This window comes from Schistocerca cancellata, chromosome 3 (assembly GCF_023864275.1).
Source record: "Schistocerca cancellata isolate TAMUIC-IGC-003103 chromosome 3, iqSchCanc2.1, whole genome shotgun sequence".
Taxonomy (NCBI): domain Eukaryota; kingdom Metazoa; phylum Arthropoda; class Insecta; order Orthoptera; family Acrididae; genus Schistocerca; species Schistocerca cancellata.
In genome coordinates, this window is record NC_064628.1 from 353,494,503 (window position 1) to 353,508,926 (window position 14,424).

At 43.4% G+C, this 14,424-nt stretch overlaps 1 protein-coding gene across 2 annotated transcripts in view; it reads left to right on the plus strand.

Moving 5' to 3' along the window:
* The window catches only part of LOC126175041 (nuclear pore complex protein Nup98-Nup96), a 135,681-nt gene that overhangs the window by 103,591 nt on the left and 17,666 nt on the right, over positions 1-14,424 (plus strand). For both annotated transcript variants that reach the window (XM_049921544.1, XM_049921543.1), the window contains one exon: positions 11,446-11,573. In XM_049921544.1, coding sequence (XP_049777501.1) covers positions 11,446-11,573 — 128 coding nt within the window. The remainder of the gene's footprint in view (positions 1-11,445; positions 11,574-14,424) is intronic.

The following is a 14,424-nucleotide window of genomic DNA, read 5'->3' on the forward strand; positions in this document are numbered from 1 at the left end:
ATGAGCCTGTTACATGTGAAGATAAAACAGGTTTTATGTATTGCAAAAATTTCAATTGTTTATAAAACCCGTTCAACCTCTCCTCTTCAGGGATTTTAGAACTATATGGCACTAATAATAATAATTATATATATATATATATATATATATATATATATATATATATATATATATATATATATATATATATATAAGGAAACATTCCACGTAGGAAAAATATACCTAAAAACAAAGACGATGTGACTTACCAAATGAAAGTGCTGGCAGGTCGACAGACACACAAACGAACACAAACATACACACAAAATTCAAGCTTTCGCAACAAACTGTTGCCTCATCAGGAAAGAGGGAAGGAGAGGGAAAGACGAAAGGATGTGGGTTTTAAGGGAGAGGGTAAGGAGTCATTCCAGTCCCGGGAGCGGAAAGACTTACCTTAGGGGGAAAAAAGGACGGGTATACACTCGCGCACACACACACATATCCATCCACACATATACAGACACAAGCAGACATATTTAAAGACAAAGAGTTTGGGCAGAGATGTCAGTCGAGGCAGAAGTGCAGAGGCAAAGATGTTGATGAATGACAGGTGAGGTATGAGTGGAGGAAATTTGAAATTAGCAGAGATTGAGGCCTGGTGGATAACGGGAAGAGAGGATATATTGAAGAGCAAGTTCCCATCTCCGGAGTTCGGATAGGTTGGTGTTAGCAGGAAGTATCCAGATAACCCGGACGGTGTAACACTGCGCCAAGATGTGCTGGTCGTGCACCAAGGCATGTTTAGCCACAGGGTGATCCTCATTACCAACAAACACTGTCTACCTGTGTCCATTCATGTGAATGGACAGTTTGTTGCTGGTCATTCCCACATAGAATGCATCACAGTGTAGGCAGGTCAGTTGGTAGATCACGTGGGTGCTTTCACACGTGGCTCTGCCTTTGATTGTGTACACCTTCCGGGTTACAGGACTGGAGTAGGTGGTGGTGGGAGGGTGCATGGGACAGGTTTTACACCGGGGGCGGTTACAAGGGTAGGAGCCAGAGGGTAGGGAAGGTGGTTTGGGGATTTCATAGGGATGAACTAAGAGGTTACGAAGGTTAGGTGGACGGCGGAAAGACACTCTTGGTGGAGTGGGGAGGATTTCATGAAGGATGGATCTCATTTCAGGGCAGGATTTGAGGAAGTCGTATCCCTGCTGGAGAGCCACATTCAGAATCTGATCCAGTCCCGGAAAGTATCCTGTCACAAGTGGGGCACTTTTGTGGTTTTTCTGTGAGAGGTTCTGGGTTTGAGAGGATGAGGAAGTGGCTCTGGTTATTTGCTTCTGTACCAGGTCGGGAGGGTAGTTGCGGGATGCGAAAGCTGTTGTCAGGTTGTTGGTGTAGTGCTTCAGGGATTCCGGACTGGAGCAGATTCGTTTGCCACGAAGACCTAGGCTGTAGGGGAGGGACCGTTTGATGTGGAATGGGTGGCAGCTGTCGTAATGGAGGTACTGTTGCTTGTTGGTGGGTTTGATGTGGACGGACGTGTGAAGCTGGCCATTGGACAGGTGGAGGTCAACATCAAGGAAAGTGGCATGGGATTTGGAGTAGGACCAGGTGAATCTGATGGAACCAAAGGAGTTGAGGTTGGAGAGGAAATTCTGGAGTTCTTCTTCACTGTGAGTCCAGATCATGAAGATGTCATCAATAAATCTGTACCAAACTTTGGGTTGGCAGGCCTGGGTAACCAAGAAGGCTTCCTCTAAGCGACCCATGAATAGGTTGGCGTACGAGGGGGCCATCCTGGTACCCATGGCTGTTCCCTTTAATTGTTGGTATGTCTGGTTTTCAAAAGTGGAGAAGTTGTGGGTCAGGATGAAGCTGGCTAAGGTAATGAGGAAAGATGTTTTAGGTAGGGTGGCAGGTGATCGGCGTGAAAGGAAGTGCTCCATCACAGTGAGGCCCTGGACGTGCGGGATATTTGTGTATAAGGAAGTGGCATCAATGGTTACAAGGATGGTTTCTGGGGGTAACGGATTGGGTAAGGATTCCAGGCGTTCGAGAAAGTGGTTGGTGTCTTTGATGAAGGATGGGAGACTGCATGTAATGGGTTGAAGGTGTTGATCTACGTAGGCAGAGATACGTTCTGTGGGGGCTTGGTAACCAGCTACAATGGGGCGGCCGGGATGATTGGGTTTGTGAATTTTAGGAAGAAGGTAGAAGGTAGGGGTGCGGGGTGTCGGTGGGGTCAGGAGGTTGATGGAGTCAGGTGAAAGGTTTTGTAGGGGGCCTAAGGTTCTGAGGATTCTTTGAAGCTCTGCCTGGACATCAGGAATGGGATTACCTTGGCAAACTTTGTATGTGGTGTTGTCTGAAAGCTGACGCAGTCCCTCAGCCACATACTCCCGACGATCAAGTACCACGGTCGTGGAACCCTTGTCCGCCGGAAGAATGACGATGGACCGGTCAGCCTTCAGATCACGGATAGCCTGGGCTTCAGCAGTGGTGATGTTGGGAGTAGGATTAAGGTTTTTTAAGGAGGATTGAGAGGCAAGGCTGGAAGTCAGAAATTCCTGGAAGGTTTGGAGAGGGCGATTTTGAGGAAGAGGAGGTGGGTCCCGCTGTGACGGAGGACGGAACTGTTCCAGGCAGGGTTCAATTTGGATAGTGTCTTGGGGAGTTGGATCATTAGGGGTAGGATTAGGATCATTTTTCTTCGTGGCAAAGTGATACTTCCAGCAGAGAGTACGAGTGTAGGACAGTAAATCTTTGACGAGGGCTGTTTGGTTGAATCTGGGAGTGGGGCTGAAGGTGAGGCCTTTGGATAGGACAGAGGTTTCGGATTGGGAGAGAGGTTTGGAGGAAAGGTTAACTACTGAATTAGGGTGTTGTGGTGCCAGATTGTGTTGATCGGAATTTTGAGGTTTTGGAGGGAGTGGAGCTGGAAGTGGGAGATTGAGTAGATGGGAGAGACTGGGTTTGTGTGCAATGAGAGGTGGTTGAGGTCTGCTGGAAAGGTTGTGAAGGGTGAGTGAGTTGCCTTTCCGGAGGTGGGAAACCAGGAGATTGGATAGTTTTTTGAGGTGAAGGGTGGCATGCTGTTCTAATTGGCGGTTGGCCTGTAGGAGGATGCTCTGAATAGCCGGTGTGGATGTGGGAGAGGAAAGATTGAGGACTTTTATTAAGGATAGGAGTTGACGGGTGTGTTCATTGGCTGAGTTGATGTGTAGGTGAAGGATTAGGTGGGTGAGGGCAATGGATTGTTCAGTTTGGAACTGGTATAGGGACTGATGGAAAGAAGGGTTGCAGCCAGAGATGGGAACTTTAAGTGTGAGGCCTTTGGGGGTTATGCCAAATTTCAGACAAGCCTGAGAAAATAAAATATGTGAGCGTAATCTGGCTAGGGTGAGGGCATGTTTGCGGAGGGAATGTAAATAAAACTTAATGGGGTCATTGTGGGGGTGTTGTGAGGGTGACATGGTATTAGAAGGTGGAAAGTTTAACATGAGGTTGAAATGAAAAAGAAAGATAGAAATATATGGGGAGAGATAAAGGTGAACTAGAAAGCAATTGGAGATCTGGTACGAAAAAAGACGAAAAAGTGTTGGTTAAGTTGATCCTGTGGTGAAATTGGGTTGGTAGACAGCGATGTGCAAAAAGGTTAGGTGGTTGTGTTGCCGCTAAATCACGTTAAAGGACGGAGAAATTCGGGAAAATTTCGAGAAAATTTCGAAAAAACGTATTAAAGGAGTGGTGTTGTGGTGAAAGATTATGAAAATGGGGCTAACAATTGTAGAAATAATGACGTTAAAACCTGTGGGGAGCGGCTAAAATGATCAGTGAAATGCGAAAAACGGAAGTGGAAATAAAGTTAAAGTTATTAGAACTGGCCGAAATGGTTGTTAAATACGTGAAAGCAGCTGTTATTGAACTAGAAACGGTGGATTTTATAGCAGCGGTAGTGCTGAAGGCGGGGGTACCAGGATGGCCCCCTCGTACGCCAACCTATTCATGGGTCGCTTAGAGGAAGCCTTCTTGGTTACCCAGGCCTGCCAACCCAAAGTTTGGTACAGATTTATTGATGACATCTTCATGATCTGGACTCACAGTGAAGAAGAACTCCAGAATTTCCTCTCCAACCTCAACTCCTTTGGTTCCATCAGATTCACCTGGTCCTACTCCAAATCCCATGCCACTTTCCTTGATGTTGACCTCCACCTGTCCAATGGCCAGCTTCACACGTCCGTCCACATCAAACCCACCAACAAGCAACAGTACCTCCATTACGACAGCTGCCACCCATTCCACATCAAACGGTCCCTTCCCTACAGCCTAGGTCTTCGTGGCAAACGAATCTGCTCCAGTCCGGAATCCCTGAAGCACTACACCAACAACCTGACAACAGCTTTCGCATCCCGCAACTACCCTCCCGACCTGGTACAGAAGCAAATAACCAGAGCCACTTCCTCATCCTCTCAAACCCAGAACCTCTCACAGAAGAACCACAAAAGTGCCCCACTTGTGACAGGATACTTTCCGGGACTGGATCAGATTCTGAATGTGGCTCTCCAGCAGAGATACGACTTCCTCAAATCCTGCCCTGAAATGAGATCCATCCTTCATGAAATCCTCCCCACTCCACCAAGAGTGTCTTTCCGCCGTCCACCTAACCTTCGTAACCTACTCCAGACCTGTAACCCGGAAGGTGTACACAATCAAAGGCAGAGCCACGTGTGAAAGCACCCACGTGATCTACCAACTGACCTGCCTACACTGTGATGCATTCTATGTGGGAATGACCAGCAACAAACTGTCCATTCGCATGAATGGACACAGGCAGACCCTGTGGCTAAACATGCCTTGGTGCACGACCAGCACATCTTGGCGCAGTGTTACACCGTCCGGGTTATCTGGATACTTCCTGCTAACACCAACCTATCCGAACTCCGGAGATGGGAACTTGCTCTTCAATATATCCTCTCTTCCCGTTATCCACCAGGCCTCAATCTCCGCTAATTTCAAATTTCCTCCACTCATACCTCACCTGTCATTCATCAACATCTTTGCCTCTGCACTTCTGCCTCGACTGACATCTCTGCCCAAACTCTTTGTCTTTAAATATGTCTGCTTGTGTCTGTATATGTGTGGATGGATATGTGTGTGTGTGCGAGTGTATACCCGTCCTTTTTTCCCCCTAAGGTAAGTCTTTCCGCTCCCGGGACTGGAATGACTCCTTACCCTCTCCCTTAAAACCCACATCCTTTCGTCTTTCCCTCTCCTTCCCTCTTTCCTGATGAGGCAACAGTTTGTTGCGAAAGCTTGAATTTTGTGTGTATGTTTGTGTTCGTTTGTGTGTCTGTCGACCTGCCAGCACTTTCATTTGGTAAGTCACATCGTCTTTGTTTTTAGGTAGAGGGAAACATTCCACGTGGGAAAAATATATTTAAAAAGAAAGATGATGAGACTTACCCAACAAAAGCGCTGGCAGGTCGATAGACACACAAATAAACACAGTCATACACACAAAACTCTAGCTTTCGCAACCAACGGTTGCCTCGTCAGGAAAGAGGGAAGGAGAAGGAAAGACAAAAGGATTGGGTTTTAAGGGAGAGGGTAAGGAGTCATTCCAATCCCGGGAGCGGAAAGACTTACCTTAGGGGGAAAAAAGGACAGGTTTACACTCGCGCACACACACACACACACATATCCATCCACACATACACATGTGTGGATGGATATGTGTGTGTGTGTGCGAGTGTAAACCTGTCCTTTTTTCCCCCTAAGGTAAGTCTTTCCGCTCCCGGGATTGGAATGACTCCTTACCCTCTCCCTTAAAACCCAATCCTTTTGTCTTTCCTTCTCCTTCCCTCTTTCCTGACGAGGCAACCGTTGGTTGCGAAAGCTAGAGTTTTGTGTGTATGTCTGTGTTTATTTGTGTGTCTATCGACCTGCCAGCGCTTTTGTTGGGTAAGTCTCATCATCTTTCTTTTTAAATATATATATATATATATATATATATATATATATATATATATATATATATATTTAAAAAGAAAGATGATGAGACTTACCAAACAAAAGCGCTGGCAGGTCGATAGACACACTGACAAACACAAACATACACACAAAATCTAGCTTTCGCAACCAATGGTTGCCTCGTCAGGAAAGAGGGAAGGAGAGGGAAAGACAAAAGGATTTGGGTTTTAAGGGAGAGGGTAAGGAGTCATTCCAATCCCGGGAGCGGAAAGACTTACATTAGAGGGAAAAAAGGAGGGAAAAAAGGACAGGTATACACTCGCGCGCGCACACACACACATATCCATCCTCATATACACAGACACAAGCAGAAAATGTCTGCTTGTGTCTGTGTATATGAGGATGGATATGTGTGTGTGTGCGCGCGCGAGTGTATACCTGTCCTTTTTTCCCTCCTTTTTTCCCCCTAATGTAAGTCTTTCCGCTCCCGGGATTGGAATGACTCCTTACCCTCTCCCTTAAAACCCAAATCCTTTTGTCTTTCCCTCTCCTTCCCTCTTTCCTGACGAGGCAACCATTGGTTGCGAAAGCTAGATTTTGTGTGTATGTTTGTGTTTGTCAGTGTGTCTATCGACCTGCCAGCGCTTTTGTTTGGTAAGTCTCATCATCTTTCTTTTTAAATATATTTTTTCCCACGTGGAACGTTTCCCTCTATTATATTCATATATATATATATATATATATATATATAAAGAAAGATGATGAGATTTACCAAACAAAAGTGCTGGCAGGTCGATAGACACACAAACATACACACTAAATTCTAGCTTTCGCAACCAACGGTTGCCTCGTCAGGAAAGAGGGAAGGAGAGGGAAAGACAAAAAGATATGGGTTTTAAGGGAGAGGGTAAGGAGTCATTCCAATCCCGGGAGCGGAAAGACTTACCTTAGGGGGAAAAAAGGAAAAAAGGACAGGTATACACACACACACACACACACACACACACACACACACACACACACACATCCTTCCGCATATACACAGACACAAGCAGACATTTGTAAAGGCAAAGAATGTGGGCCAAACTCTTTGCCTTTACAAATGTCTGCTTGTGTCTGTGTATATGCGGAAGGATATGTGTGTGTGTGCGCGAGTGTATACCTGTCCTTTTTTCCTTTTTTCCCCCTAAGGTAAGTCTTTCCGCTCCCGGGATTGGAATGACTCCTTACCCTCTCCCTTAAAACCCATATCCTTTTGTCTTTCCCTCTCCTTCCCTCTTTCCTGACGAGGCAACCGTTGGTTGCGAAAGCTAGAATTTAGTGTGTATGTTTGTGTTTCTATCGACCTGCCAGCGCTTTTGTTTGGTAAGTCTCATCATCTTTCTTTATATATATATATATATATATATAATAGAAGGAAACATTCCACGAAGGAAAAATATACTTAAAAACAAAGATGATGTGACTTACCAAATGAAAGTGCTGGCAGGTCGACAGACACACAAACGAACACAAACATACACACAAAATTCAAGCTTTCGCAACAAACTGTTGCCTCATCAGGAAAGAGGGAAGGAGAGGGAAAGACGAAAGGATGTGGGTTTTAAGGGAGAGGGTAAGGAGTCATTCCAGTCCCGGGAGCGGAAAGACTTACCTTAGGGGGAAAAAAGGACGGGTATACACTCGCGCACACACACATATCCATCCACACATATACAGACACAAGCAGACATATTTAAAGACAAAGAGTTTGGGCAGAGATGTCCAAACTCTTTGTCTTTAAATATGTCTGCTTGTGTCTGTATATGTGTGGATGGATATGTGTGTGTGCGCGAGTGTATACCCGTCCTTTTTTCCCCCTAAGGTAAGTCTTTCCGCTCCCGGGACTGGAATGACTCCTTACCCTCTCCCTTAAAACCCACATCCTTTCGTCTTTCCCTCTCCTTCCCTCTTTCCTGATGAGGCAACAGTTTGTTGCGAAAGCTTGAATTTTGTGTGTATGTTTGTGTGTCTGTCGACCTGCCAGCACTTTCATTTGGTAAGTCACATCATCTTTGTTTTTAAGTATATATATATATATATATATATATATATATATATATATATATATATATATATATATTAAGGATTGGCATTTTTGAAAAAAAATTTATTCATAAATTATAAAGTAAGTTCAGAACACTATAGTAAAAGAACTTTGACAGATAAGTCCAAATGGAGGATTTCTTTGTAATTATAAAGCAGTTATCTTTCAAATGGAGAGAGAGAGAGAGAGAGAGAGAGAGAGAGAGAGAGAGAGAGAGAGAGAGAATCTAGAACTGTTCCCGAGATACAGCATGTTAAATTTTTTTCCAAAATTCGCATCTTCAAAAAGGTATGCGCAGTGTCATCTTTGGAGGGCTGTATCTCAGAACAGAAACTTTTTGGAGAAAACAAAACATACGTGTTCCTTACTTAGTCCTTCATTTTAACATATGCTAAATTCAATAACATCCAAGAGTAAGAAGGTAAGATTTTTGCCTAGCCTGTGTGAATTGATATGGACTATGCCTATTTAATATTTTATTTTCTGGCAACCAGTTGAAGATATGCTGTCTTCAGAAAAGTCTGTTGTTGCAGTGATAGTGCAGATGACATTGAAGTAGTAATGCCCAGTATAGGGCATTTCTGCCTCAATGTTGCCTGCACTATCACTGCAATAATAGTGTTGTGTAAAACTGGTTACTGAAAATAATGAAAAATTGTTTTAGACTTTGTCATTGTTAGTGCCTCCCCATTAAGTTTGGAAGGGAAATAAATATTCGATTTTGACATTTACCCTTTTAGCTTAACTAAACACAATAGTTTGCACAGCAGTACTGTAATTCCCTGGTCTGGCTGCTGCTAGTCCCTCTCCAATGGTTTGAGGCAACACACAGTGTTGCAGGGAGTCCTACTATTTGTTCTCAGATGACACATGCAGATGAGAAGGGGTTACAATGCACTTGGTGCACAATATGGCAATCATCCCATGTGGTGGTCTTATGTGGCAGCCGGAACCTAGACAATCTTTTTATGAGCCATGTGGAGGAAACCTTCATAGCCTCCCAAAACCCGAAACCAGGGTTCGTTGATGATATCTTCATGACTTGTACTTAGGGCTAAGCCATACTACCCTCATTCTTCTACAACTTCAACACTTATGCTTCCATCAGCTTCATCTGGTCCTCATAAACACAACTTGCCATCTTCCTGGACATTGACCTGGACCTCTTTGATGGCTCCATTTACACCTCCGAACTTACACTGCATGATCAAAATCATCCGGACACCCCCATATATATATATATATATATAAGGTGCATTGTGCAGGTACTCCATATCAACGACCTCAGGAGTCGTTAGACATCGTGAGACAGCAGAATGGGGTACTCCGCGGAACTCGTAGACTTCGAACGTGTTCAGGTGATTGGGTGTCACTTGTGTCATACATCTGGATGCAAGATTTCCACACTCTTAACATCCCTAGGTCCACTGTTTCCAATGTGACAGTGAAGTGGAAACGTGCAGGGGCGCATATAGGTCGATCTTGTCTGTTGACTGACAGAGACTGCTGACAAAGGAATTCCAAACTGCGTCAGGATCCACTGTAAGTATTATGACACTTAGGCGGGAGGTGAGAAAACTAGGATTACATGGTTGAGCGGCTGCTCCTAAGCCACACATCACACCGGTAAATGCCAAAAGATGCCTCGCTTTGTGTAAGAGTGTAAACATCAGACAATTGAACAGTGGAAAAACGTTGTGTGGAGTGATGCATCAGGGCACACAATATGGTGATCCGATGGCAGGGTGTGGGTATGATGAATGCCTGGTGAACGTCATCTGCCAGCCTGTATAGTGCCCATAGTAAAATTCGGGGGCTGTGGTGTTATGGTGTGGTTGCGTTTTTCATGGCGGGGGCTTGCACCCCTTGTTGTTTTGCGTGGCATGGTCACAGCACAGCCCTACATTGATGTTGAGCACCTTCTTGCTCCCACTGTTGAATAGTGATTCGGGGATGGCGATTGCATCTTTCAACACGATCAAGCAACTGTTCGTAATGCATGGCCTGTGGCGGAGTGGTTACATGACAATAACGTCCGTGTAATGGACTGGCCTGCATAGAGTCCTGACCTGAATCCTATAGAACACCTTTGGGATGTTTTGGAACGCCAACTTCGTGCCAGGCCTCACCGACCAACATTGATACCTCTCCTCAGTGCAGCACTCTGTGAAGAATGGCCTGCCATTCCCCAAGAAACCTACCAGCACCTGATTGATCATATGCCTGCGAGAGTGGAAGCTGTCATCAGGGTTAAGGGTGGGCCAACACCATATTGAATTCCAGTATTACCAAAGGAGGGCGCCATGAACTTGTAAGTCATTTTCAGCCAGGTGTCCCGATACTTTTGATCTCACAGTTTATTAAACCCACTAACCACCAACAATAACTGTATTTTGACAACTATAATCCTTTCCACATAAAAAAAAAATCCCTAGAGTATGATCTTGCCATCAGTAGAGGTTATATCTATAGTGATGAGAACTACGCCGAGACAGTCACTACCATCCCCTCTGAAACCTAATCTGCATACAGATTTCCTGTGCCGTACAGTCATACACTCCTTATCCTCCCAACAGCCCCAAGAATCAACTACACAGGAGTGCCCTCACTAGCCACCCAATATCACCCTGGACTGGAACAAATGAACCATGTTCTTAGTTGGGTTTTAATTGTCTATCATTGTTCCCTGAAGTGAGGGACATCCTATGCAAGATTATTCCCACCCCTCCTAGAATGATATTCTGTTACCCAATATCTACACAACGTCCTAGTCCATCCCTATGCCACTCCAACTCCCATCTTATTGCCTTGGGGATTCATACCCTGTAGAAGACTCGGATACAAGACCTGCCCAATCCATCCATCCAGCACTTTGTTCTCTACATCTATATATGTACTCTGCAAGCCACTTTACAATTGATGGGCAGGGTTCAAATCCCCGAGTGACTTGGAGAATTGGATTGGTTTTTATGATAAGCTTATGGTGAATGCTGGTATTATTCCTTTAAAAAGGTGACTGGCAGTTTCTGTCCCCTCCTTGGCCAGTCTGAGCTGGTGCTCAGTCTCTGTTGACCTCATCATCAGCTAGACTAACATTTTATTCCTTATTTCCTCTCCAAACTAAAATCCAGATCTGATTATTCACTACTATGTAAACTTGTATGTGCAGTACTCAAAATCAATACATTCTATTTGGTGTGGTAATGTTTGTGTTAACGCAGTTACTTCTTTACAACATTTTGGAATAGACAATATCAGTCAACAAAATTGCCCCCCCCCCCCCCCCCCAGTATATTGTACATTTCTCCCTAAATCTCCTTAAGTTTTAACGTGCTGTTTGGAGATACTGTCTTACACAACTGTGTAAAAAGAAATAAATAACTTGGAATCTTGTTATTTAGCACTCCTGTTCGGCCACGGAATAGTGCAGAAATGGAAGCAAGAGAACAACAGCCAGTGGAGCCATTGAGTGATAGGTTGCAACAGTCTTCTATATCTGCAGGGACTGGAGCTAATGAAGAATTGCCTGGTATGTATTATGCTTGTAATGATTAACATTAAGTGTTTCATAGTTGTTACTTCCTTCCGTACTGGTTAAGAACGAGTAATTTTTAAGAGCTGTAAATAAGTGCTATATGGTCTTCCTGTATTTAAGTGTTTGCTTAGAGCGTTTTTGTAAAGTATGTTGATTTATGTTAGTTAGTTTGCTAAAAATAATAGTGATGTATAGCGGGGCAACCGAAACATGTCACTTAAAGGTAATTCGACAGATGCCATAATGTTGGCAGTATGATTGATAAACAAATGAGGAATGCGAGATGTGGCAACTTCTGAACATGTAACAGCACAGCAACATACGTTAGTTCCAACATTGATTTTCCCCTGTAGCTATTTGTGTGTATGCATTGTGAGCAAGTGTGCGACCATTTGCTTCTGTATGGTTGTGTTGTCACTGCTTGACTAAAGTTTTTGTTTATTGAGAAATGCCATCAAAGAGACGTCATTTACCTAGTGATAATCCATTGTGTTGTGGATTTCCTTTAAATAGTCAGGCTATGAAGGACGTGTGAGTTTCACCAACAAGAAAAAGAATTTGTTGTTGTTCATGAGCATCCGTCAGTTCCTGCTGATAAAGTTTTAGGGCATACCTTGACAACTCTAGGACTCAATAAAAGTACTGTAATAAGGAAAGGGGTGCCGTTTCAAGACTTACGAGACACTGTAGTAAATCATGTGTAGCAAAACCCCTGTGGGCAAAACTGTATTTTTCTGTACCTGTGGGGGAGGAGCCTTGCCTGTTTGCAGACCCCAATTTATCCAAAACCGATGCAATTTGTTGGCACGTTTATTGACATTATAGTAGGAAAGAATACCCCTCAATAACAGTGGTGTTACAAGGTATAGGCTTCCACTTTAAAAAGTTAGATGGACAAAAACTGTTGTGTGAAAAAGCTCGTGTTGTTGTGGCTTATATCCTCTTACATAAAATTATAGGTACTGATTTCCTTTCAATTATATGATTAAGGAAATTTGGTTCATCTCTGCAGAAGCAGTTGATAAGTTGTGGACAGTTGCTACATCGAATAGCAGCAGTCATCAGCCAACATGAAGAGGAGCCTGGTTAATTGCTGCCGATGTAGGTTCTTCAAACAAGTATGTGCATGAAGAACTTTTACTTTTTCAGTCAAGAAAACATGTGACTATGATGAGGGCCTAGATCATCCATGATTTCTGCAGTGGTTAAAAATTTTTTGCTCCAGTTCAGTGTTCAGGCAATATTTGTAATGGATAATGCATGTTAACTTTCAGTGATATTAGATAAAACTCCTACAAATAATGACAACAGGGTAACTGTTGCAGTGGTATCTGGTGAAAGACATTGCTGTGGATGTGGGTCTGACAGAGCTGCTGTTATATTCACTTGTGAGGCAAAGTAAGCCTGTGATGCCTACGTATGTTGTGGATGAAGTTACAAGGGAACAGGGTCAAATAGTTATTAGTCTACCACCCTATCACTCCCATTTCAACCCAATAGAATTGGTTGGGAGTGATGTTAAGACCTACATTAGAAAAATAAGCCTTTTACCATAACAGAAGCAGAAAGCCTATCACGTGAAGGTCTTACATGTTATACCTACATATACATTATTATGTGATGGCTTATACACAGGTGATTGCAATGTACATTTACAAAATATATTTGGGGGATATCAGTGATGCTGTGTGCAGTGGCTATTGATTGTAACCACGCAAATGCAGTGCAGCCAACTACACACACACACACACTGTCAGTTGACATGTTTCAGTGGCCCAGGTATACCTACTGGCATGAACTAAACATTTAATTTAGGTGAAAGGTACGTCATCTTAAAATACTTTCGCTGTAGTTTACAGTTCCACTGAATGTTATTAATTCACATGCTTTGAGACACATACATTATGTATATAAAGAACAGTATTATGAAAAGGATAGATTGCTACCCACCTTATAGAGGAGACATTGAGTCACAGGCAGGCACAATGAAAAGACTGCTGTAGAATAAAGCTTTCGGACAAAAGGCGTCCTTTTGAAGTAGAAAAATGCACTCCTTCCCACGAGCACAACCTGCCCCCCCCCCCCCCCCCCCCCCCACACACACACACACGACCACTGTCTCTCTATCTACATTTATGTTGTTGTTGTTGTTGTCTTCGGTCCTGAGACTGGTTTGCTGCAGCTCTCCATGCTACTCTATCCTGTGCTAGCTTCTTCATTTCCCAGTACTTACTGCAACCTACATCCTTCTGAATATGCTTAGTGTATTCATCTCTTGGTCTACCTCTATGATTTTTACCCTCCACACTGCCCTCCAATCTATGTATAGATAGTTAAATGCTATACATAAGTTACATTTTCCTGTTGTAAGGAGACTGTGATTGCATTGCCAATCATGGTTTTCTGTTTAGCATTGAGTAAATCAATTTCCTTCCTTCATGTGCTGCCAGGTGGAGACTGCTTAGCTCTTGAACTGATTAGTTACTTTAGTGACAAGGATATATCTTAGGAGGGAGTTGTTGTTCCGAAACTGGTTATACTTGAAAAAACTTCTCTATTCCTGACTGCTTAAAAAAAAGAGAGAGAGAGGTTATGGGTACATTGGTTGGTAGTTTTAAAATTTTGAGTTCCAAATATGTTATATTTTAAAAGATTATTGTAAACTATCTTCCCGATTTACACTTCATCAACCTTGTTTTGAGATAAAATCAAACAATGGAAGCTCTATGTAGGAAAAGCTAGATCACTACTTACTGTAAAGAAGACACGTTAAGCTGCAGACAGGTACAATTAAGACACGTAAACAAAGGAAGACACATAAACATTAATGGTATTGAAACACTAA